The following is a 24,711-nucleotide window of genomic DNA, read 5'->3' on the forward strand; positions in this document are numbered from 1 at the left end:
CAGGCAATACAGTTCAAGTATGTGATGTCAGTCTACAAGATGAGATACAAGTTCTACTAGCACTGTCATAGTCACAAATAAATATGCCCAATGACACAGACACTACTGGTAAGATGCTGCTAATTTGCCAAATTCATGTTTAAGCTTGGACATAGTTATCCAAGGAGCAGTCAACATAATTTTAGAGTTGTCTGATGATCCAGTAGGAAAAGTAAGAAGACACATGAAGACTCATTATAAGAAAAACTGACAATATATTTTCAAATGCAAATGATAAGCAGTAAACACTGAAAGAAAGTTTCTAGCATGAAATGTATAGTTCAGCTCAGTAGAGGCCTGTCAGGTTGGCTTTTCACAGGTATAAAAATCTAGATTAAATGAATGACACTCTTCTAATGGCAAGGTCTAAACTATGACACCTACGAGTCTGCTGAAAATAGGAAAACACAAGTATATAGTTGAGTGCAATTTAAAGAAATAAAATCTAAATCAATCCAAAGAACAGGACACATTTCAAAACTTTTTGCTTATTTTGGAGAGAAAATAATCTGCTAAAATAAACTGGTGCAAAATTATTAATTTGATCAAATAAAGTGATTTATTATGAACACTTTTCTACTTGCAACACTGATGACAACTGTGCAATTTGAATATTTTATCTGATAATCAAAAGAGCCCCAAACTTCCATGATCTGTATTGTTCATACACTTTTTAGTATTGCTACTGTTAAACTACTCAGCTGTCTCAACATAATTCTGCTGACAAAACAAATAAAAACAGTAAAGTAATTAATGAAATATGCATAATTAATGTTATCCATTTGTTTGGTAAGTGTCCTTAAAGTAACTTTCAGTGTAAATGTATGATTCAAATGTTTGCAAACACTATTTATTGTATTCAGGCAAAGCTTCTATTGAAAAACTTTCAGCTATCACCCATGACTGTACTGCATCTTAATTATTTTTTCAGTTTTATTTTGAATAAATTATACATAAGAAGCAAGGGAGTATGCATTTGATTCTTATATGTTAAACAGTAAAGTAGACAGACAATTTTCTATTTCTTCCTGTGAAGCACTCAAGGATTGAATTTCTATTTCTGTCACTGTCAGCTTATTACAAGAATACTGCAAAGAGGAAAACAAATTACTCCCATTCACTAATTTCCTCTTACCTAATGGGAGCTTTAAAAATGATGGAGCTTCCCTGAGGTATTGAACTGTGATGGTAACTTCATCGCCAGCATTTCGCAGTAGGTGTACCTGTCAAGTGTGACAAATAACAACTACTTTAAACCAAAGAACGATCAGTCATGGAAAGCACATTACTTACAATGAAATCAAGATTTCTGTTGATCTATAATAAATTCAGTGTAAGCATTTCTGGCTTAGAATGTAGAATAGTTGAGGATCCAGCCACATCAACAATGGAAAAGAGTAGGCCAGACCAGTAGAACAACCTGAATAAATAATTTGCTGGGCAACCTGATATTACATACCAGCTGAACACAACTTCCACTAACTGATTTTATAAAACTGACATAGGATAGTAGGGAAATATGTGTCTATGTAGATAAAATACATTAATTTTGTCTGTATACAAACAGAAAGATATATGGAAATGTATTAATACATCATACATATCTTGATCTTAAGTATTTGGTTTGATTGATTTGGGTACCAAGTTAAGCACACTTTTGTGATTCAAATACAGTCTTGAGTTTTGTGTCTTTATTGTCTGTAAGCATTTGTTAACCAAAAGGGAACACATACACACACACACACTTCTAGACATGTTTTAAACCATCAGAATTCACTTTGGGGAATAGCATGCCATCACATAAAGTATTTTTTTAAATGCAGAACTACACATATTATCTCTGATGGAACTCAGTTCCTACTACAGGGCAGAGGTGTTCCCCAGTTTCATATCCATGACTCTCAGGAAACAGGTATTGTGTTTGGTTTGCATGTGGCCTGTACACAGGGCCTGCATATCCCTGACCCAGTTTGTCAGAAATGGATGCTACAGCTTGTGGCCTCTAATCTGAGCACAACCAGAGCATTCATCCTCCAAGCAGAAAAGGAACTAACTGTAGCAAACTGACTTATATAGACGCATTTAATGGTTTAATGTGCTGGGAGGAAGCTGGTGGTAGTGTTGTTCCAGACCACTGTGTTAGCGCAATGCCACGTTGGCCAACATCATGAGATGCAGGATTACCTCAAACATCTTAAGTTTTCCACTTATGTACATAAAATAATGCTTACACCAGAGACTGATGTATTTGCTTGCATGAAAATATCAAGCTTATGTCTGATGGAAACCAAGAACCCTTTTTCTCTTTTTTCTTCCACCCCCATCTCCCCCCTCACTCAATCTGCTTTTAAATGATTTACTATGAAAAATACAACAGCCAGTGCTGCCTACTCAACCCCAGAAATATCAGTGTTGTGCTTTTGGGGACAATTGACTATAAGAGAACCTGAGGTCTCACTGTGGGGAAAAAACAATGTGGAGAAAAATAAGATCACTGATTTCTGACTAGACCATTTGAAGATGGTCACAACAGGAGGAAACAAGAATGACAGTGTAGCAAACTTTGCATGCATTTTTAAGGTCATAGAAAAGTATGTTAGGGCTGCAAAGCAAACCAGTGTGTCCTAAATTCTAAGGTGCAAGAAAACTATGTCTCTTGAATTCCTCTGCCCCTTATTTCCTACAGAAAATTTCCTATTTCCTAGTTTAGACATTATTTATTATTCAATAAACACTGAAGATGATTGGTAGCTTTGCTAGTCTCACTCTACTGTTTCAAAGATAGGACAACCCTCCACTCTTACAAGGATATTCCCTTCCAAATTAAAAATGTCAGAAAGTATCAGGGCAGGGAGAAGTCACAGTTGGCAAAAAAATACAAGATCCTGTTACCAAGTGCTGCTGTTCTTGTAGTACCATTTTACTTTTAACTACATGGTAAATCTATTAAAAATGCCAACTTTAGTTTATGATCAGTACAGAAACAACAGTTTTTTGCATAATTAAATAGAAAATTTAAAACCAAACAGATTTTAACTGTAGTCCTGATATATCTAATGGGAAGAAATATAAACCAAATAAAATTAATACTGAGAATTCACTTTTTATTCATGATTGCCTTTTAAAATAAGCTAAAGAAGTGAAGAAGTTTAAATTTACCTTTGGAACAACAGGAAAGAATTTTAATTTCTTAATTGAAATAAACCTTTTGCAAACAAAGAAGAACAACTATATTTCCTCCTAATTAAGCAAGGAATGTTTTCACACAAACATTTATATTTATCAAGAGATGAGAGGAGACAGCATGACAGATTGCCTAATATACTTTTGGAAGACATCATTCAAATTTTACAAAAATAAATCCAAAAATTGTTGGAACAAAACAAAACAGTAGACTAGAAACTGTTGCAGAGTATGAGATTTAATTTTTTATTTCAAATTATACTTTTAAAAGGAAATAACTCCAATATTAATGATTTGGTTTAAAATTTCCAAGCATCACTAGTCTCTTAAAAGATATTCACACCGTATCATACTCCCTGAAGCTGCTTAGTATTCTTTGGGTAGTGCCTGAAGAGGCCAGAGTGTTGAACCACACACATACTAACAGAACTAAATCAATTTCAGTGATCACAAGAAGGTCTTAACAGTCAGAAAGTCACTAAATAATGCACTGCTCTGTGATGCTGAAGCTTTTGCAAAAGTCCACTAGGTCCAAAAAGACAAATCCAGTATCTTTGGAGTAACATTCACTGCTACACTGTTGTAGTAAAATTATTAAAAGAGAATTGCAGAAGTGAGTGGGTTTTGTTGTTTTCCAAAGGTTGATTAAATGCATTTAGTGACTCTGTGTGTCCGTGTTCATGCACTTACTCGTGTTCATGTGTATAAAGGAAAAAAGGGCTTCAGCTGAAAAGCTTGCTTTTCATGCTGGCTCCAGTTTGCAGGCTTTGCTTATCTCTAAGAACATTTATCAGCCCAGGGTTTATTACGCTTCTCTTTCTCACATGCATTTCTTAGGAACAGAACAGAGAAAATGTTAAAAATATAAATAGGAGATTCTATATCTCAACTAAGTACAGCAGAGAGTCTGTAGAGAAAAATATTACTCATATTTTAGAAAAACCTAATTACCTTTGTCATCTCATTTTTACTGTCAACACCTAGTTAAGGGAAATTCTATATACTTCTATGCAGACAAGCCAATGGCACAATGCAAAGCTGCTGGCATTCTTTTTAAATTCTGGTTCTTTGTGTTTACTGTGATTTGATCTAAATCTTCAAACATATCTGAACATTATTATTCACACTGCTCAGAGATTTAGAAAAGGTTTTGGCTGTTTGAAACAGGTTCTGTTTTATTAAGAACAGCACTTAAAATTGAAAATGAGAATGGTTTTGATGAATTATTTCACCCATATGGCCCCTCAGCCAATATCTGTTCTGAGTGCAGAAGTCAAATCATTTTACTGAGGCCATTTAAGAGATTCAACTCTAAAGTATTTGGTAATATATTTTCTAGAAATCAGTAAAGATCTTACGATACAAAGAAATCCTCATTCACAGATATGAATCCCTAAATACAAAGAATCTGGATGATAACCTTACACTTTAAACATAGGAAGTTGGATAAAATTAATCTTATATGGCATGCCTTGAAGAATATTTAGGTACATAAATGTGACTAAAAGTCTGAAGCAAAAATTCTGAAGTAGAAGGATGTGAACCACCTGATGAATGCCTGAGCTTGAGGTACAAGCATTTCCCAAATAAAACACTTGAAATTCACACGAAATGCAAGTTTTGGACTTGAAGAGTATCTGGGTGGAATGTTATTTACAAGCCTGCAACAGAGCAGATAAAAAACTGAGATGTGATAAAATATATGACATAACATATCATAGTAAAAAAACAAAACAAAACAAAACAAAAAACCCCAATGAAATATAGAAAACTGAAAGTTTTAAAAAATTCTTCACTTTTCAGACAGAATGATAATGTTTAACACTTAAAATGCCTCCTAAGCAAAAGTATACTTTGAGGCACTTTAGGAAACTTGGCAATTTCAGCTCAAAGCATACAAACAGGGCTAAAAAATCTGGTATTGTACTTATCTGTCTATGAGTAGGCAAGGGAGATGTGTGACAGACACCTTGCAGTACAGGTAGATTTTAAAATTATAGTAGACACAAAATGGCTTTAAAAATAGTTTTTAAAATTAAAATTGGATTGCAATTCATATTGGAAGACCACAAAGCAGAATTAAGTCAATTCAAGAAACAACGATTTCTTGTCTCTTTTCCAATGGTCAAATATGGAATGGTTTCAAATAAATATTTTTGATTCTTCTTTTCCTTAGCATTGCACTATTCAGTAAGCAATAATCTCTTTCTAAATGCTTAGCTGGCTAATACAAAGCAAGCCTTTGTATCTGAACAATTTATACAAATATGCTAGGAAAAATGGCAGTCAATGTAGCCTTTGGAAATTTTCACAGATTTAAACTTAACTGCAATTCATTAGTTTACTCATTTCTTAATTCTAAATTCTAAATTAAGTAATTTCATTACTTAAACTTATTAGTTTACTAATTTCTAACTTTTCTCTAATTTCTGCCTATAATATAGTAGAAGATATTTTACAGATAGCTTCAGTATCAATTTAAACAAATGCTGCTTCTGTATGATATAAATACCAGGCATTATGAACAAAATAATAAATTTCAATTTTGTTTTCATTATTCTGTACATATTTTTCTATTTAATTAAACATTCTAGTGTGTAATTAGAATTGTGTAAACAATGCTTGCAAAACTGTCTGGAAGATCAAAGGTGCTGTTACATGCTGTGCATTGGAAAATAAATTTTGAGTCGACTTGGCTGTTCCCTGAAGCAATAAAAGTTTAAATAAACTTGCTTAAGGATATCTATTACCTGAAACATGAAGACCCATTCCTAAAAAAGTAAAATTTTCAAAAAATTCCAAGAATATCAGAACATTAGGGGGACTTCTCTCTGGAAATGAAGGTCAGTCTCAACTGTGATCAGTGTGCTATAAACAAAAAGGGTTCAAAACCACAGAACTCAAAATTAAAGAATAAGCAGTATGTTTTACTGCTTATCTGCTGTTTTGCTTTACTTGTAAAAAGAAAGAATTGTGTCAGGTATCAAAAACTCACAACACAGAGATACACATATCTGACTACATGTGATTGCAAAAACATATGGTAAAGTGGAATCAGTACCCATAGAATTGCAAACATTTCTGTCACAAAAACCCATTTCTGCAGTCATTTTCAAGCAAAGAAATTGGAACAACCTAACCCTGCAGGTTCATAATCTTCAAGTATATATAGAAATTTTTCTAGATGATACTTAAGTGGTTGAGTTTATACAAACTCTAAGGAGCACAGATTGAGCTAAAAAGACTAAATGCAGGTTTTCATGTAGCCATTACTTTCCAATTTTCTTTGTTGTTTGCTTGTATCTGTAACACCTCCACAGCTCTCGGAAACAGATTTTATCTGACCTGAAGTTTCTGAGGAGAGAGGTATCCACCAAAAAACCCTGCCATCGTTTAATGGCAACGGTATAAAACGATGATAAAGGTAACTTCAGTTGAAGAATTGGCAATACTGAATAAAGGCTGTCTTGTGCTATCAAATGTAAAAACAAAACCAGAAGGTTTTGAAGTTGTCAAACCCAGCAGGTCATATGGGTTTAGAAATTGCTAACAATTTGGACATTTCTTCCTTTTCTCACAACAAACTTTTCCACAATGATCCCTTTGATCTAGGTCTTCTAGCCTACTCTACAGTTAATACAGGATTAAAGATAGGAAGCACCAAGAAGTGCTTTTGTTGCCTACACATTAGCTGATGAAGTACAAGCCAGAAGACCCATGGAGTGATCAGTCTAACAGAGTGCCCTGCAGTTTGAATCAGCCACAGAATTTATTTATAATCACTCATATGTTCATTCTTTCAGAGTTAAAGAACAGAGGCACCTAGAACACAAAAACATTTCTCCTTTACTAAACTCCCTACTGTTAGAGAATAGATTGTGGGAGAATAGAAATGGGGCTATGGCAGAGCCTCATCCCTAATGGGTGCAGCTGTGTAAGACATGCATTAAAGAAGAAGTGTGGAAAGCTGATGTGTATTGACCCATCACAAAAGATAAAAGAGCATGCTGGTGCTATGCATGTGAGAAAAGAGGTATAAAAAGTGGTATGGGGGAATAATAAAGGGCTGATGCTTGCCACCATTTTCGGTCAGTCGTGTGTTCACTGCCAACTTACAGCATGTAGGTGAACATAAAAGAATAAGAGGAATACCTGCAGATAAAGTTCAGCACTATTTCACAGTAGTAGTACCCCTCTATGCTAGTCCTTAATGCTTTTGTTTCCCCAATTCCACAGACATAAAAGTGCTACTATCAACATAAACCTGCAGATCATCTGCAATATTCAGCACAAATCAGGGAGAAATCTTTTTTAGGAAAAGCCCCATAACTGAAACTTCTTTATACTGTCTCAGGACTGTAATCCTGAGAACGATTATAGATCTGTTATTGATTCCCTGTACTTTTGCTACTGCATTCAGCTTCAGAATAGACTGCCATAAAGTATATTATTTTATTCAATACTAAAAATTTCCTTCACTGGGAAAATAACATGCTATTTGACAAGGGGAATGGCATTCAAATCCCACTGTCATGTTGCAATCTCCTAAATTGGTCTCTCTTCCCTCAGAGAGCTGATTACAGTCAGAGCCATAACTGTATAAATACAGGGCTATACTTTTTCTTCCAGACATTTTTGTATTAGACTTTTTGATGCCTAATATCATATCAGACAGAAAAAAAAAAAAAAAACACCAAAAAACCCTTTTGATTTTCTAATCCAATCCTTTAATACTTTTGATGCACTGTGGTAGAATATTTGCCATTTGAAGTGTATGAATACACTTCTGCTCTATGACTGTTTAGTCTGCTCTCTACAATAAGGAACAAGCATAGGTGCTATTATTCATTCTCAAGTCAGCAGCTAAACAAATGCATCTGAAATATCAGTGATACCTATAAGATCCATTCACTTATTTAGATCCCAATCCTATTAAATCAATAACTTTTTGAAGAGAAACAGTACTTATGTACAATATATACTGTGATCTCAAAGGAGTAAATCCCTCTTGTGATCAGAAATACACCAATTTTATTAATGAGTTAATTTTATGTGGTTGTAAGGCCTCTATATAACTTATATTTCCCTTTCCATTAAAAAAAAAAAAAACTTTAAAGACACAAAATAACTGAGTTTCACTTATGTAAACAGCCTAAGTCTAATCTTTCACAAACATTTATTTAATTAATATTTTCGGAATCACCAGGGTGCACACTAACTCTTTATTAGCCTGCAGCTATGTTATGTTGATAACATTGAGCTAGAGCACTTCAAAATTCTCTATACCTTGATGAAATACCGAAAGTCACCTAATATAAGGCAGCAAATTAATGAAAAGCAGTAAAAACTGTATAGATAGGAAAAAGAAGGTGTAAAAGAGAAATGAGATGGAGGTGATACTGCTTAAGTTAGTTTAGTTTCCACTCTGAGATACTGCTCAGAGTGGAAACTGAGCAGAGTGACTAAAAGGAAGAGATAAACTACTTTGGGCACAGGAATAAGGATCAAAGGAAGCAGGAGTCTTCATACTCATTATCAAGGATAACAAGAGACATATTACAATATTGTTCATGAAGCTATGAAGTAGCTTTTTCTTTTCCTACCAGCACTTTCAAAGACAATTCCCCCCAACCTCCCCACTGATTTACCCACAGATAGCTTACACCCTTTTGTTCTTATTCCAAGTCCCTTTTTTATTCACGTATTTAACCTACCTCTATGGTACTCAGTTTTGTACAGGTGGGAGGTGGAGGAGGAGATGGAAGAAAGTGCCCCTCTACTTATGAATAAAGTGGCTGGTATAATTTCTCATAAATCCTTTGTACGTCTTTCAACACTTATTAAAGAAATAAATAGAAATTTAAAAGGGTTAAAAGAAAGGCCTTTCAAAAAAATTTTTAAATATCTTAACTCCTTGTACCCTTAGAAATTACTTAAAATTGTAGCTGTCCAGCCACACTGTTGTGCTTTACCTAAGTGCTACATTTTGCATCCACAGCTTAACAAAGATTTCAATTCTTCCTAAAGCTCCTTTGTGTGAGGTACCTGAATTCTTCCATCAGTTTTAATTATAGTAATTCTGCTTTTGTGCTCAAAGATTATGCACATTGGGAATGCTCCTAATGCCAGAGTACTTGCTGCTACTCTAACGTAGGAAATGAAGTTCCTGTGCAATGATGGAGGTAAAATAGCAGAGCTGAAATATGAACTACTTAATGTAAATACTTTCTTAATATATTTAGAGCTTGAAATAAAGTTGATTTCCACAATTACATTACAAAACCTTCATAATATTTTAGGCATAAATTTTACGCAGGTACTTATGTTACTCCAATTAAAAAAAAAAATCTTTCTCTGAAATTTTGCTATCTCCTACAAAAGCACAGTAAGGGAGCAAATGGATGCAAATTTAAATGGCAAAATCATGTTTTAAAGCATGTGAGATTTATCATTTGCATGTGAAAGACACTGGAGACCAAAAGTATCCTATAACGTGTTTCTTAGTGAGAAATGTTGCCAGATGCATTCAGTGAGGAAATAATCACACTTCTCAGAGCATCTGGAAACAATGAGGATGAATTGTACATTCCACAAAGTTGTAAAATTATATTGCAATTTGATGATTTGAGGTAGCTTTATCTTTATGCGGTGCTGGGATACAGAATACTTGTGGGAAATTAGCACCTGGAGAAAGGAAATTAAATTCAGATAAGTTTCATCCAAACAAGGTGAAAAACTTTTTAAAATTATTTGTCTCACTGTCATGATAACTTCTGTTCTGCTGTGACTAAATCTCCATGAAAGTAGCTCTGGAAAATTCTATGGGGTAACTGAAAGAAAACTACGTCCTGCAAATATCACATATTAGCCTTTTTGCTATTGATGTTTATTTCTGCCCACCTACATAGCAACAGCAAATTTTCTGAAGTACACAGTACTTAATGAAAGTCACTACACTAAACTCATTAATAAATGCTGCTCAATAAAAGTTGGTTCATTTCTCCCAGTTCCTGCCTCAGGTCTGATGCATGCAGCTGTCCTGCAGATATATATTCGGTATTAACAGGTATTTGCTGTCCACATTATAGATGACTAAAGCATTCTTTTAGAACTGACTGAGGCAATGACAAATGAACAATGAGAACTACTACTAAGATACAGTTAAGAAAGTAAAATCTTCAAAAGATTGATAACTTTTCTTTGGTGTGTCTGTAGTCCTATAAATATATAACAATGCATTAACTAAACATAAACTTCATGAATTTTTCATGTGTAAAGAGCTTCTCAATGAAAAACAACCTATAGAAATGATGCAGTTTCTTGAACAGCTGTGTGTCAAAACTGCATTGTGCTTGAAAGTAACCTACAAACAGTTCCAATTCTATATGCTCACACTGGCTGATACCAAATATGTCTCCTAATAATAAAGCAAGGGGTTGGTCTGAGATCATTTCAGCAAGCTCCCTGTTAATAATACTTCTGGGTGATTGATTTTACCCATGATGTTTCTGTTCACACACCTTTAGGTAACTGGAGATGCTCTCATAGTCTGGAGCACATCAAAACCTTAAGCCACTCAAGATATGCTTACTCCACGCCCTAAATTGTCCATTTAAAGAAAATTATAAAAGCACCATATTGAGAAGACAATATGTGTAATCAAAAATAAGATGAAGTTTCTTACACAGAAACTAGTCATAGAAAAATTGATATTTGGAATCCTCTTAATGTCTTTTTGAATACCTAATGACAATGTAGGTCAGTGTTGGAAATTAGCTAGAGTGAGAAAAGTATAAGATGCTAAAGGTTTTGGCTTAAACACTAAGTAGAAATAGTTTACTATAATCTAAAACATCTGAAAAACCAAAAGCAATCTACGCAATCTAAAAGCAAACCCTGGAAATTACTGAGAAAATGTGAGAGCCATGCAGTTGAAGAAAGAAATCAAATGGTTTCATGACATGCAGAGGAATCACACAATGTTCACATGAGGTGAAAAAAACTCAGTTTCTGGTTCTTCTGGATCTGGTTTGAATTACCCTTCTAATATTAATAGAGTATTTCTTTTATGCTGAGAAAACAAAAAAATTGCAGGACAAAGGACGAACTATTCAAGTAAATCATGCAGAGCATTGCTAAAAGTACTGTGAATTTTCAATATTACCATTAAGACAGACTTCCAAGAAATGAAACATACACACTTTGTCTACACAGAAAAATAGTCATTTTTCCTTCATTTAATATCCATTTTATACTTGTTGTACTTGAATTACACTCTTCATTTTTTACTTATGAACATCTTTTCTGTTGGGTGAAAAATCATGTTCAAACCAAAAAGTACCCCACAGGAAAAACTTCAGAAATTCAAGAAGTAACTTGAAGCTAATAGTCAGTCTAGGGTCAGAAAGATGCGTAGGTCAGTAAGGGCACCTATATATGTTAGTGTAGCAACTACTTGGGCAACCTAGCTAAAAAATTTCCTTGAGCTTTGATCTGTATTGCTGACTATTTCTAGCAGTAATCTTAAAACTTCTGTGTATATCAAATAAAAACTTTATTTTTTATTTCTCTAAATGTCATAAAGCTGTTGCCTCAAATATTAATGAATTACGTAGTCCAATATTAACATGTGGTTTAATCAACAGAGCACAACACTGTAATTTTCACATTGTAAATACATATCTTAATTTGTTTGAAGATTAATTATTGCAATAAATCAATAAAATCTACTTATGTAGTCATATTAGTAAGATATTATTACACAGTAAAATTTGTAAATAAATTATTTTTTCTACTTCTCAAGCATCTATCTGAAAAGCTAGTTCATAGTTATTTTTATATAATTATAATTTTTATATATATAATTTCATAATTATTTTAATAATCCATCACTCTAACTCTATGTTTTTTATTATTTTATTAGTTTTGATGTATTTGTTGAGTAATTAACCATTATGTGCCTATTCTAGTTATGTATTCTCCCCTGTTTTTCTATTTGATCTCTTTTTTTCTGTTATTATATGGATAAAATTCATAGTGTGTGCTTCACCATTTGGAACTGAATTCCAGAAGAACCTGAAGAGAACTTCAATTCCAAAATAGCTAATTCACAAATGAAAATAAAATCTCAGTATCTCAATGAAGATAAACAATTTTGAGGTTCAATCCTTGTATCTCAATTAATCAGCCTAATGAAGAACATGTTCATCACTGCCAGCCAGACATGCCAATGACACATTAAATAGCATTACAGTAAACATCTTAAGTATTAAATACTTAAAAAAAAATTACTATTGACTAAAACCTGTTTAAAATTCTGAAAATCTAAAATTATTCATTCTGAATAGATTTTCTGTTTTAATGGCTAGATTTTCTGTTTTAATGGATATTGTTTATTTAGCAATTTCTTTTGGTGAGAATATTCATAAATAAAAAGAAAAAAATGTTTCCAAGTACTTTCCTGCATCACTGGGCAAAACTCCAAAGAGATGAACATTTGTGTGGAATACTAAAAATGTGTCAAACATACTAATACTATGAAATACATGAATAAGATATAGTAAGAAAAAAATAACATGCAACACCTAATTTTCCATTTTTGTATAACTAAACACCCTCTCCTGCATTTTCTAGTTAATGGAAATAATCAGTTTATTAATCCTCGAAATAGGATTAATTTCATACAAAATTAAATTTGAACTAATCATAGATTCATACAAAACAGTCTTCAAGTGAGATTATGTAGAACCCTGTCCAATTCCCCTTTGAAAGGCAACAGAGATGGTTTTTCATCACATTTCCTACAATTTGTTTATGGTGGAAACAAGCAGGTACTCTAGTGCATTTCAGCAGAGGGTAGTGCTTACCTCAGGGACTCACAAAAATCTTTCTGAATCTAATTTTTCTCTTTCAGTAAGAACAGGGAGAGAGAAGCACTCAGACACAACACAAAATGCCAAGAAGTCTGCTCTGCTCTGTGATTATCAGGTGGGCCAAGAAGATGCTCAAAGGGCTGGAGCACCTCTCCTATGATGGCAGGCTTTGGGAGTTGGGGTTGTTCAGCCTGGAGAAAACTCAGGGGAGACCTTCCAGACCCTGAAGGGGCTACAAGAGAGTTGAAGAGGGACTTTTTACAAGAGAATGTAGTGATAGTTCAAAGGAGAACAGTTTTAAACTCAAGAAGAGGAGGTTTGGAGTAGAAATTAGGAAGAAATTCTTTACTGTGGAGATGGTGAGGCACTGGAGCAGGTTGCCAGAGAAACTGAAGATGTCCCATCCCTGAAGTGTTCAAGGCCAGGCTGAATGGGACTTTGAGCAACTGGGTGTAAAGGAAGGTGTTCCTGCCCATGGCAGGGGTGTTGAAAGTAGATGATCTTCAAGATCCCTTCCAAATAAGCCATTTTCTGACTCTATGAATCTAAAAAATTCTGTTGAATCAGAAAACTGCAACCTCATGTTTCATTTCCTTACACAGTTTATTGTATTTATATCTTGAAAATTGAAGTCCCAGCCAAAGAACACCAAGTGGCACACTTTTGTGAACTTCAACCAAAATACTCCCTTATCTTTGCTTCCCTCTTTCTCTCCACTCAGGAGATCTGACTGCTCCTTTCCTGTTATGCACATTGACAATCTGATTAGCCACCAGGGAAAGAAAATTAAATTGCCTCTCTGATACACAATACAGAAACTATATTAATCTCTGAATCAACATTTTCTGCATTCTCCACACCAGTAGACTATTTCTAAAAATAAACTTAAGTTTCAAGGAAAAGAAATTATTTTCAATTTTCAACACTTATTGTATTACCTACTACAAAAGCAGAATTTTTCTTGGCACTGATTCTGAATTATTTATTCTATCCATACCCTTAGCCAGAACTAATGTGTGATAGTGGCAGCTTGAATAATTGCGGAGAAAAACAAATTCTAGTATCAGAAATGAAAAACAGAGAGCTAGTTTGTTGTTCAGTTGTTGCTGACTGAGTAGCTAATTGTTTGGTTTGCCCAGAAGTAATCACCTTTTAACACTGCTGAAGTTCATGGCTCAAGAAACAAAACTCCCCATTTGGTACAATCAGGACTAGCTAACTCCATAAACATCTCAGGAAGGAAGATGGTAGGTAGCAGGCAGAACACACTGGCCTCCTTTCCTAAAGTTCCCACATTTTGTAGCCTTCTCTCCCATGAATTAACCCCAATGGGTTTTAGGTCTTTAACACCTGTGAGCCATACTGATGCACAATTACACTTAAGCTTCAGTTTTGTAAAAGAAAGGTTTTTTGAGTGTGCTGACTGTGTGCACCTCCTCACATCCTGCAAGGGTGAACTAGCAGACATTCTAAAATGGCAGAAAGTAAAAAAAAAACAGAGAAAAAAGTCTGAAAAAGGAATGCCATTGTGAAACAAACAGAATGAAAAACTGAAAGAAAATTTTTGAAAGCATTTGTTAGAGTTACAATTTAAAAAATAAAATAAACCACACCAAGACAAACAAACAGAAAAAAAAACCAGAAAAAAACGGTTCAACACCAAAAAAGTAAGAAACATATTTGCTTCTGCCCCTTAATGCCAGATGCATATAGAGCAAGCCAAAAGAATGACTCAATAACCTTTGACAGGCTTCCATTGTATTATGTTAACAAGGTTGGGTAAACTTGAACCCAGAGTGGATTAAGAATACCCAAGCCTCACTAATGAATGTGTTTTGAATAGAAGGGCTGGAGCACCTCTCATTTAACCTGAGTGACATTTAGGGCATCCTTTACAGAGAGAGAAGATGTAGGCATGATTTTCAAAAAGAAATGAGTTCTTCATCCTTAACCTCCTGCTTTTTGGACAATTACCCATAATCACTACATTTCTATATTACTAGCTTAATATATTGTAACAAGCTTAATATGTTATATACCTTCTTCCTTAAAGCATTTCCTTCATATTGCAAACCCACAATGTTCAAATAAAGAGAACTTTATCTCAACCATTATTTCATAAAAATGCAAAGACATAATTTTGATAAAAGAAGAAATAATAAATCTTCCATTCTCTGAGGAGCTTTGCCAACAGCCCACCTCATCTGATAGAAACATTTCTTATGTCTACTGCCTGACACATTCTTCTAACCCTATTCTCATCATAGTAACAGGCTGTGGTAGTAGCAATTATGCTTAATGCTTCTACTGAATTCCCATGTACAGGGAAAGGAGCAGCACTATGCATTTCTCTCTCATTCCTCATCTCTGTTGTGTTACACTGACAGTTCTGGACCACTTCTTAGTTTTTACAAACAATTCTTAATGGAAGTAGCTTACCATTTTCTGAGGAGTAGCTTTCTGGAAGTTTAATTTTTTTTCTGTGCAACAATAACACAAGCAGCAGGAGGGCAGTTCACCAATACACAATAGATCTAACTATTACTGAGACTGTCTCTAAGAGAGTCAGCTTGATGGTATTAATCAACACCAAGAAAAGGACTGCAAGATCATGCAGCTGCACTTTATCTTGACCTAGAGAGATCACCTTCAAGTAATAAAAGCAAGTTTAGTTCCTTTGCCCATGTAATTTCTGCCCTGCTGATAAGACTGCCAAAGCCCATCTCATTTATGGTTGCTACAGATGTTATTCTGAGATACTGCTCATAAACAGGCAACAGGGGTAGCAATTTTTATCTATAAGGCCTTGCACTGCAGACCAGAAAAGCACTGCACATCACGTGAATGTGAACTGGCTTTGTCCTCATATGGTCAGTCTGATAAATGAAGCAAATCTGTAAAACCTGACCACTATTCAATAAATTATTTTGTTTCAGGTTAGACCAAGCATTATGGCAAATTTGATTTCAAAATGGAATTAAATAACTGGAAAAGTTTTAATAATCAAATAAATTATAAACCTGATAAATAGCACTGTCTTTATAGTAAAAAAGAGTAAATTCATTTGAAACAAGATCAGAGACAGAACAGTTTGGACATAAGATATTTTGTACACCAATAAAAAATCAAAATGGAATGACTTACCACTTCTTCATGGGTAGCACTTTCTACATTTATACCATTAACCTAAAAACAGATACAATAAGGAGAAAATTATTTGTAATGCGAAGTTATTTACTGAAATAAAAGCAAGTAAGAAACAAATGTCTGTGGAAAAAAGCAAATGTTTACTCACCTGTATTATTGCATCTCCTATAAATAACATTCCTGTCTGTTCAGCTGTGGGATTATAGAAGGAGTAAATTTTAATTGATAGTAGTACTGAAAAAATGCTATATTCTCTTCCAGCAATTGTTTTAATACACTCTTCATAATCCTCATTTGAAACTGATTTGGTCGTGAAAATACCAATGGCACAGCAATCAGTATTCATCCAAAATGGTAATAGACTCCTAGCAATTTTAAACACATTAAGAGAGCTACTTTCCAAGCATAAAGAACTTGTTTAGTATGTAATACAAATGTCAATTCTCACTAATGAAGGATTTCAATAAATTATGTGGAAAATGTGATTCACACTTTTCATTATTCTTCCACAAAAGGGAAACAGGGACTGCTGTAATTAAAGAGGTTGTGACTAGAATTTAATACAATTCTAACTTGAAGTTTGAGTTAGTTTTGTTCTAAAGAGTAACATTATTTTGATCTACAATTTGCATATTTCCTGCCTTACAGAATTAATGGGGATAATGTCATGTTGAAATTTCAATCAACTCTCCATAGATACAAACAATGTCATTATTTTGAGGTCTATTCACTAACTTTCTAAATTTTAACTTCTTTTTTTGTTGGACTTTGAGGATGTTTATCTCATGAAATGCATAAATTAATTAAAATTAAGGCTCTTATCCTTAAAAGACTGATAGTATTAAAGAAAGCCTATTAGTCTTATACATGACCTTTACGGTCACACCTTGAGCCTTAGAAGAATGCCATCAATGTCAACAAAGAGAGTACTATGAGAAAAGAAAACAGAAGTAAAAAAGAAAGGACTGAATAGAATATTCTTGATTTCTGCAATTTAGCTGTTGCTACTGCAAATGTGCCTTTTTTACAAAATAGCACTTTTAAAAAAATAAATTATTCATCACTCTTTTGGCAGATAAAAATTACAGTTCATTAGTAAATACTTAGGAAATATTTCTCTATGTATTTTAAAAATCATGATACAAGTTGCATTGGAGGTCATTACCCCACTTCTCATCCTACATTTTATTTATTTATTTTATTATAATTTTTATTAGCTTGCATAGAAAAGACATCTGTGTACAGAAATTTAAGGGAATTAAAGCGTTTCAAAACTGTCACAAAGCAATCAGAAGTAATCTGTTCTGGGTACATACATTGGTAGAGGTGATGAACATTAGTGTGGGCATCTCAGTAATAAACTTCTATTTGAGATGTTAGTAATACATACACCAATAGTGGAAAATGTGAACAATTTTTAATTCAGGGCTTATGTTAGGGCCATTGGACTGTTTTAAAAAAGTGGAAGCATCTTTGAATTGGAGATAGAAGGAAGAGGGTGAGTTTGAAATTCCAGTTGAGGCAAAGAAGAAAAGGATGAATTCAAAGAATGCATGCCTTGTCCACAGTGTCTGACTGACTCAGAAGTGAGTGGAGAAATCTTAAGCATTCTTTGTATCAGCAAGTTGCCATGGTTTAACCTTAGCTGGGAACTATTTACCATGCAGCCATTTGCTCAACCCTCCTTTCCAACCCCATTCTTCTACCCCATGCTAGCCCCCAGGGATGGGGACAAGACTTGAAAAAAAAACATAAAAACTTGTAGGTTGAGACGAGAACAGTTTAATTTTTGAAGTATAATATAATAATAGTAATGGAAAGGAGACAGTGTGCAATAAAACTTAAGAGAAACGAGGGATACACAATACAATTCCTCATCCCCTGCTGACTGATGCTTAGCCCATTCCTAAGCAACAACTGGCAACTCCCAGACAATTCTCCACAGTTTATATTCCAAGGATGATGTTCTATGGGATGGAATATTTCTTTGCCATGGAATATATTTTTGGCCAGTTTGGGTCACCTCTCCTGGCCACGCTTGCTCCCAACTTCTTGTGCACTTGTTTGCAGGCAGAGCATGGGACAGGGAAAAGTCTTTGATTTAGGGAAAGCACGACTTAGATAGAACTAAAATATCAGTGTGTTATCAACGTCATCCCCATACTCAATCAAAAACATAGCACTGTACCAGATACTAAGAAGAAAGTTAATCCTATCCCAGCTGAAAACCAGGACACAAAAGTCACGTGTGAAGAGGCAGAAGAGAAAGAGGTCATGAATCAAAGCAGTCAATGATGAGGCTCCTTATATCCATACTGTAAATTTCAGGGATTTTAAATGAGATCAGACTGGTCGTCCAGTCTAAGCGCTCTCAAGTGAAGAGAAGCTGACCAAGGAAAATTAGTACAAAAAACTTTCTGTTTTGTGGACCTCTAAGCAGCCTATCCTAGGGCACACCAGTGCCACACTGTGGGGCACTCCTGCTGCCAGTAACAGCTGCAAGAAGTCCCAGCAGGCAGAAGCAGACTTTGCTGACAAGTACTGCAACAGTCCCTGAAACTGGAATCAGTGCAGAACCTGGACAGCAACCAAACAAGGTGAAACACAGGGACAGTGTGTTCTCAGCCTCCTTGAGGAGGAAAACCCTAACAAGCCAATCCTCAGATATTACTCTGTCTGTGCAGGGGTCACAGTTGGATTCAGGCTCCAAGCCCTGCAGCAAGGCAGATGCGTTTGTTTGCTCTCCAACAAGTACCAGTCAGCTGATCTGTGGGCCACAGATGTGTAAGGACAGCACATGGGCAGCAGCAGTGCTGCTTTCCTGAGGCCCTGTGCTGTTGGCTCTGCTGGGCAGTCAAAGCTGCTGTTGCTTTTGGGAAGATCCGCTGGAAACAGCAATATAGGAAAAAGCATAGTAAATAAAGAGATGTGGAAATGTAAGAAATTAATTTAGAAATAAATTTCTGTAAGAGGTAGCAACAGAAAAATGTAGGGTAAGAAAGCAAATCATCCTGAACCAGAAAATGTGTGAAATCTAAGATCCTGATGGAAAAGTGCATGATGAAGATTTGTGGGCATGTAGGTAGGTATTACCATTTTCCTGGATCTTCATCTATTTGTGATACACTGCATAATGACACAACAGCACAGTTGTGCAGTATTGTCTAAGTCTTCTGAGAAAAATTCTTCATTGTAGCAAAAGTATAAGAAACACTAGTATTCATGCAGAAAAGGAAAGACTAAATTCTAGACACAGCTAAAATTCTTGAATTAACACTATTTAACAGCTCAAGGCTTAAAAAGGAAAAGCAGTGATATGAATAGGTATAAAACCTCAAGGAAGAAAACTGGGTAAATGGAGGATAGTAACTTGGCAGCATAGAAGACAATTCCCTTGTCTTCTATGGAGCAGTGGAGGCTGAACCTTTCCCCCAGGACTGTTGGCTACCAGATCAGCAAAGACCCATTGCCCATTCCACAAGGATGATGAATACTGCATTATCCCCATCCACCTCATGTGTGTTAGCCAATCAGTTTTATAGTTTAGGAGCACAAAGCAATTATATCCTGCTTGCAGAATCTTGAAAAACAATCAAGGCTGTCCACATAAGCAAATGAGAGAAGGAGCATTATGTGGTCAATGCCAAACACTCCATGAACTGAAACAAGTATAGCCTTTGGGACAACCAGACAATTTTTTCTAGAAGTGGATTATGCTGCATACTAAACCAATAAGCAGGACTCCTGCTGCTTGCTGACATCTCTCTGATGAAAGTCTCTGGGTTTAGGCAATGGTCTATAATTTAAAATCAATGATGGTTACTCAAAAATACGTTTGTCATACATGAAATTGTAGAGGGTGTGTCACTACAATGCAGAATTTACAATATAGTTTAGAAATATATTAGAAATAAAGTGACTGGAAAAACTATTTGGACAGAAAAAGTCAGTCCTGTTTCTATAAGGCATATTTTAAACCTGAAGACATCTATTGATGTTTCCATGAAATTACATTCTCCCTTCATGACAAAAATATTAAGTAAAGTCTTCCACACTTTATCAAAGTTTCTCCCACTGGCAACATTCTCAAATGCAAAGGTGCTTATGAAAGGCTACTCTAAAAGTATCAGTCATTATGTGTAAAATGAAGCAACACTAAAACCAAAATACTTCTAAAAGAGCTTTGCACTACTACAGAACATATAACCTTATTCACTGAAAAAGTAAATGCAACTTTTTCAGATTCCAGTTTGCCTCTTGAAGTTTTACTTGAAAAATAGTGCTACATCACCTTTACTCTTCATCTTAAGTAGCTTTAAATAGGTTTAATGCTGATTAAATGCTGTACCTTGAATAAATTCAAAAGTAATACTGAACAAAGGAAAGCAGGATGGAAACCTAAAAGGGCTTATGCTTAAGTAATGGTATGAAAATAATCACTAAAAAATCTAAAATCTTATTTTTGTGTATAATAGATTTGAAAAATTTTCCCAAATGTAAATGATCCATCATTCTAATCTCTAAAAAACCCAGCCTCTCTTAAGCCATGAACTATTAAAATTCTTTTGCACTCAGTAAGAAGGGAAAAGAACCAGTAATTCTGGCTTTGCTTTGCTTACTTTTCCTATCCACTAAGACTGAAGAAAGGCTTTATCAAATTTTCCAAAATTTCCAAGGTAGTGAAATGGTAAATTTACTGAGCAGTCTCTGGAAATACTTACTTACAACTACTTAATTGATGAACATCTCTATGCAGATTTGAGTCTCTAGATAATCTGATGTCGTTATATTTTTCAAGATTAGTCACAGTACATATTTTCACTCAATTTTTGTTGAATTCCTGAATCACGCAAGAAACATTCAAGGTACTATGTCTTATGACAAAAAATGCTGCTTAAAGCACATGGTGAGCTGCACTGACTTCATGGATTTCTCAATTCACAAGCTTAACATTAAACATATGCATAAGTATTTAAATGCATGAAGAAAATCCAAATAGTTAAGAAACTGGATGAAATTAAGAGATTGGAAAAAATAGTATTAAGGATGCAAAAGACAACTTCAATATATCCAGATATACTTTTCCCCTCCTCTTCCATGAACTGGACATAATTACACTTCTGACTGTAAAGATACAACTGCTGCAAGCAAGATCTTTAATCTGTGAATTCAAACACAATTATATCAACTCAATTATTGACAGACATTGGACCATAAATACATTCTTCCTAGGTTGAATAGAAAAAAAAATTCCTGAATCAGAGATCAAAATACTTTGCTTTTACTTGTTGATCTTCAATCGTTCATTAAGATCTTCCTTCTGTTAAGAGGTACTGCCTTTCACAGCCTGTCTAGTCTTGAGAAGGCAACAGTTAAAAAGAAATCAAAAGTGTTAAGAATGTTCTCCCACGCCTTCTGAAAACAAGTTTAGAGATGGAGGCATAGGTCCATGAGAAAGACAATGAGTATGTTAACTTCATATATCATAAGCTTTGTAATAATGATATATGAAGTTAGCATATCAAAGATAATAAAAGATTGATAGAGAGTAAGATTAGTGCTAAAACAAAAACCTGAAGAAATTTTAAAGTCTTATTAGGAAACAATATCTAAAAATTAAACACCACCCAGCTTCAGCTGCCTGATATTCTAATGAGGCTGTATGTTCTAATGAGGCTGTATGTTCAAAGATGGCCTTGTAATCAGTCTTCACCTTCATTAGCACAGGGTGTAACAAATTTTTGATTCATTCTGGCTTCCTTATAAACCTAAATACCTCTTTTATGCCCTTAACTCATCCTTAATATTGAGCTGGCTGGCTCAGTGGAATGAATCTCCAATGCTGATGGAGCTAAGGTGACTACAGCTGCAGGGATGAAGAGCATCAGGTGTGGATAGAACCATGCTGTGCAGCTCGGTGCAGTCTCACATCACGCCCACCAGCTTGTTCAGACTGGGCTGGGTTACTGTGCTTGTGCCCTTTGGTGATGAGTCAACACCAAACCCCAGAAATATACCCATGGAGGAGGTATCACAGACAATTTCACACCGAAACATCTTTGGCATGGGAAACTGTTAAAAGTCTTCATCAAACTGATGCCATGTCCTCCAGACAGTCCAGGATGTGATATTTGAACACAGTCTGTGTTTGCAGAGCTCACGGTTTTAAGCCAAGGATGTTTTAGTTGCTGAATGTCTGGTGTTCATTCCAGTCCTGGACAGCATCAGTTAGAAATGGACTTAGCATAAAACAGAAGATTTTTCAACACAGCTGAACATGAGTTATGAGTCAACTTTTGCTACAGAAGGAAAATGCATTCAAAATAAGATTTTAATTAATTTTGGCTATTAAGGGAGATTTTTTTGAAACTGGCACAATGCAAACTAATCCTATTCCATTGCACTTTATTAAATTTTATTTACATATTTTCATCAAGCCTCATGAGCTGAATCCACTGCTCTGCTTCATCATTGCTGCTTGTTTGACTTCACATATTACACGAGGTATGAGCAGAACTTGCAGCAGTAGTCAAATTATTGCAAGAGGTCTCACAAAATGAAAAGTTGCATCAGATGAAAATGTGATTGTCAACTGGATAATTCTGCAACAAAACAGTACTTTATTGTTTCATGCTTAAACAACCAGAATTTCCAATATTATATGTGGTAAATCATTTATACATAGGATGAACTTAGATTTCAAAATCCATTCATTTTTACAACCTCCACCATCTAGATTCCACAAACTCATAAAGAATCTTCAGTAATTAAAAATGGGAATACACATTGCAAGATGTAAACACACGAAGTCTTGTACACTTTATCCACATACAGCATGTGGAAGATTCCCTGCAGTATTTTTTAGTTGATCTAATCAATTCACTGTACAACAAGAAAACCTGACTGATATGATTCCTTTGCAAGTTCTGGACATTACATTACATAGCTCTAAGAATAGAACTCTACATTTATTTGACTGGAAGTCCACAGCACTATTTGCCTTAAATAGATTGTTAATATGATTTTAGCACATATATAAAAATATAACACACCTAGAAATTAATAGCAAATCACCAATCAATGTACAACAAGTACCATGTACTCCATTTTAAGCCAGTTTCAGAAGGAAAAAAACAAACCATTATTGTATCAAATTAAATTTTAAAAAAATCCAAAACCCAAACCAGCCTGAATCAGGCTTATAGAACATTACTTGGAAGTTTCAACATCAATAATTCTTTCAATAATCTGGGAGATTATCAGCAATGTTGTTAATACCCTGAGTCAACTGATGATTTAATAAATGGGTAGGAAAACCACCTGATTTTGGAAGTGAAACTATTTCCTATGGGATAAAAATTACTCTGTGGCTAATTATAGCATTTTACTCTTGAGTTTATAACTCTACATTATATTTTAAAGTTTGCATTTACTTTTTCTCATTCTGACACAAAAATTTCTTCCCTCTGCAATTAACTTTAGCAAAAGTTTTAGAGGTAGGAAAAAAAATTTAATCTTTGCTAGAGTGAAAGGCAGAATGAACAGAAAATATTTAAAAGGCCAGACTTGGTTACGAGTCATTTGAATTAGCAAAACTTGTTCCAATACTGTTGAGAAGGACGTGCTCAGGAAAAACTCAGTGTATTTTTTACTGTGATTTGCAATACATCAGTCTCCAGCACTAAGTTACCAAATACTGTATTTCAAAAATGTAAAGTTATGCTCTTTAACTGAGTTTCTGTGTATGCTTCAGTGAACTTGTTCAGGAAAGAAGAGAGATCTAGAATAACTTAATTTGAAATTTATAAACACAGGATCACAGCTGAGAGGTCAAAACTATAAGAATAGTATTTACAAGCACAGCTGCTATGGATGTGCTTCTGTGAAATTATGAAATGAAATCCGATTGAAATGTTCATCCTATTTCAAAAACTGAAGCAGAAATGCTGTCAGCTGATGCTTAGGTCAGTGCCAACAAAATCACTTATCCAATGTTTGAAAAAATTAAACAGTATAAAAATAGACAACTAATTACTTTATATGGGTAGCAGAAAGGTTACTGAGATTTAAAAGAGAAAACAATAGGGTTTTTTTATTATGCTTCTACCTTTGGAACTAAAAATAGTACTATATCCATACAAAGTAAGGTTGTAAACATTATTTTATAGTGTTGCCATATAAAAGGCATTAAATTTCATGAAAAGTATCAAAAACTATCAACCATTTTAGGAAATTCAGTTTTTTAGTTATTAAGGAGAATTTTACTCATGTACATTCAGGTATTTTACTCAAGTACAGAAAAGAGTGAAATGCCTGATAAGAAATTGCTTTTTTAATCAGGTAAATTATTTATTTTCTAATGTTACTGCACAATAAAGCCTTTTTTTTATTTTTTAAATTCAGTTTATTTTCTTGAAGCAGCAATGAATCTCACTGCTTAACTAAAGGCCACTCTTAAAGCCAGCCAATC

At 34.5% G+C, this 24,711-nt stretch overlaps 1 protein-coding gene across 1 annotated transcript in view; it reads right to left on the reverse strand.

The window, feature by feature from the left end:
- The window catches only part of SNTG2 (syntrophin gamma 2), a 119,036-nt gene that overhangs the window by 78,149 nt on the left and 16,176 nt on the right, over positions 1-24,711 (reverse strand). Inside the window, exons 4-6 of the mRNA XM_058802349.1 lie at positions 16,390-16,433; positions 16,239-16,280; positions 1,175-1,262 (exon numbers count right to left, since the gene is read on the reverse strand). Coding sequence (XP_058658332.1) covers positions 1,175-1,262; positions 16,239-16,280; positions 16,390-16,433 — 174 coding nt within the window. The remainder of the gene's footprint in view (positions 1-1,174; positions 1,263-16,238; positions 16,281-16,389; positions 16,434-24,711) is intronic.

This window comes from Ammospiza caudacuta, chromosome 3, assembly GCF_027887145.1.
Source record: "Ammospiza caudacuta isolate bAmmCau1 chromosome 3, bAmmCau1.pri, whole genome shotgun sequence".
NCBI lineage: Eukaryota > Metazoa > Chordata > Aves > Passeriformes > Passerellidae > Ammospiza > Ammospiza caudacuta.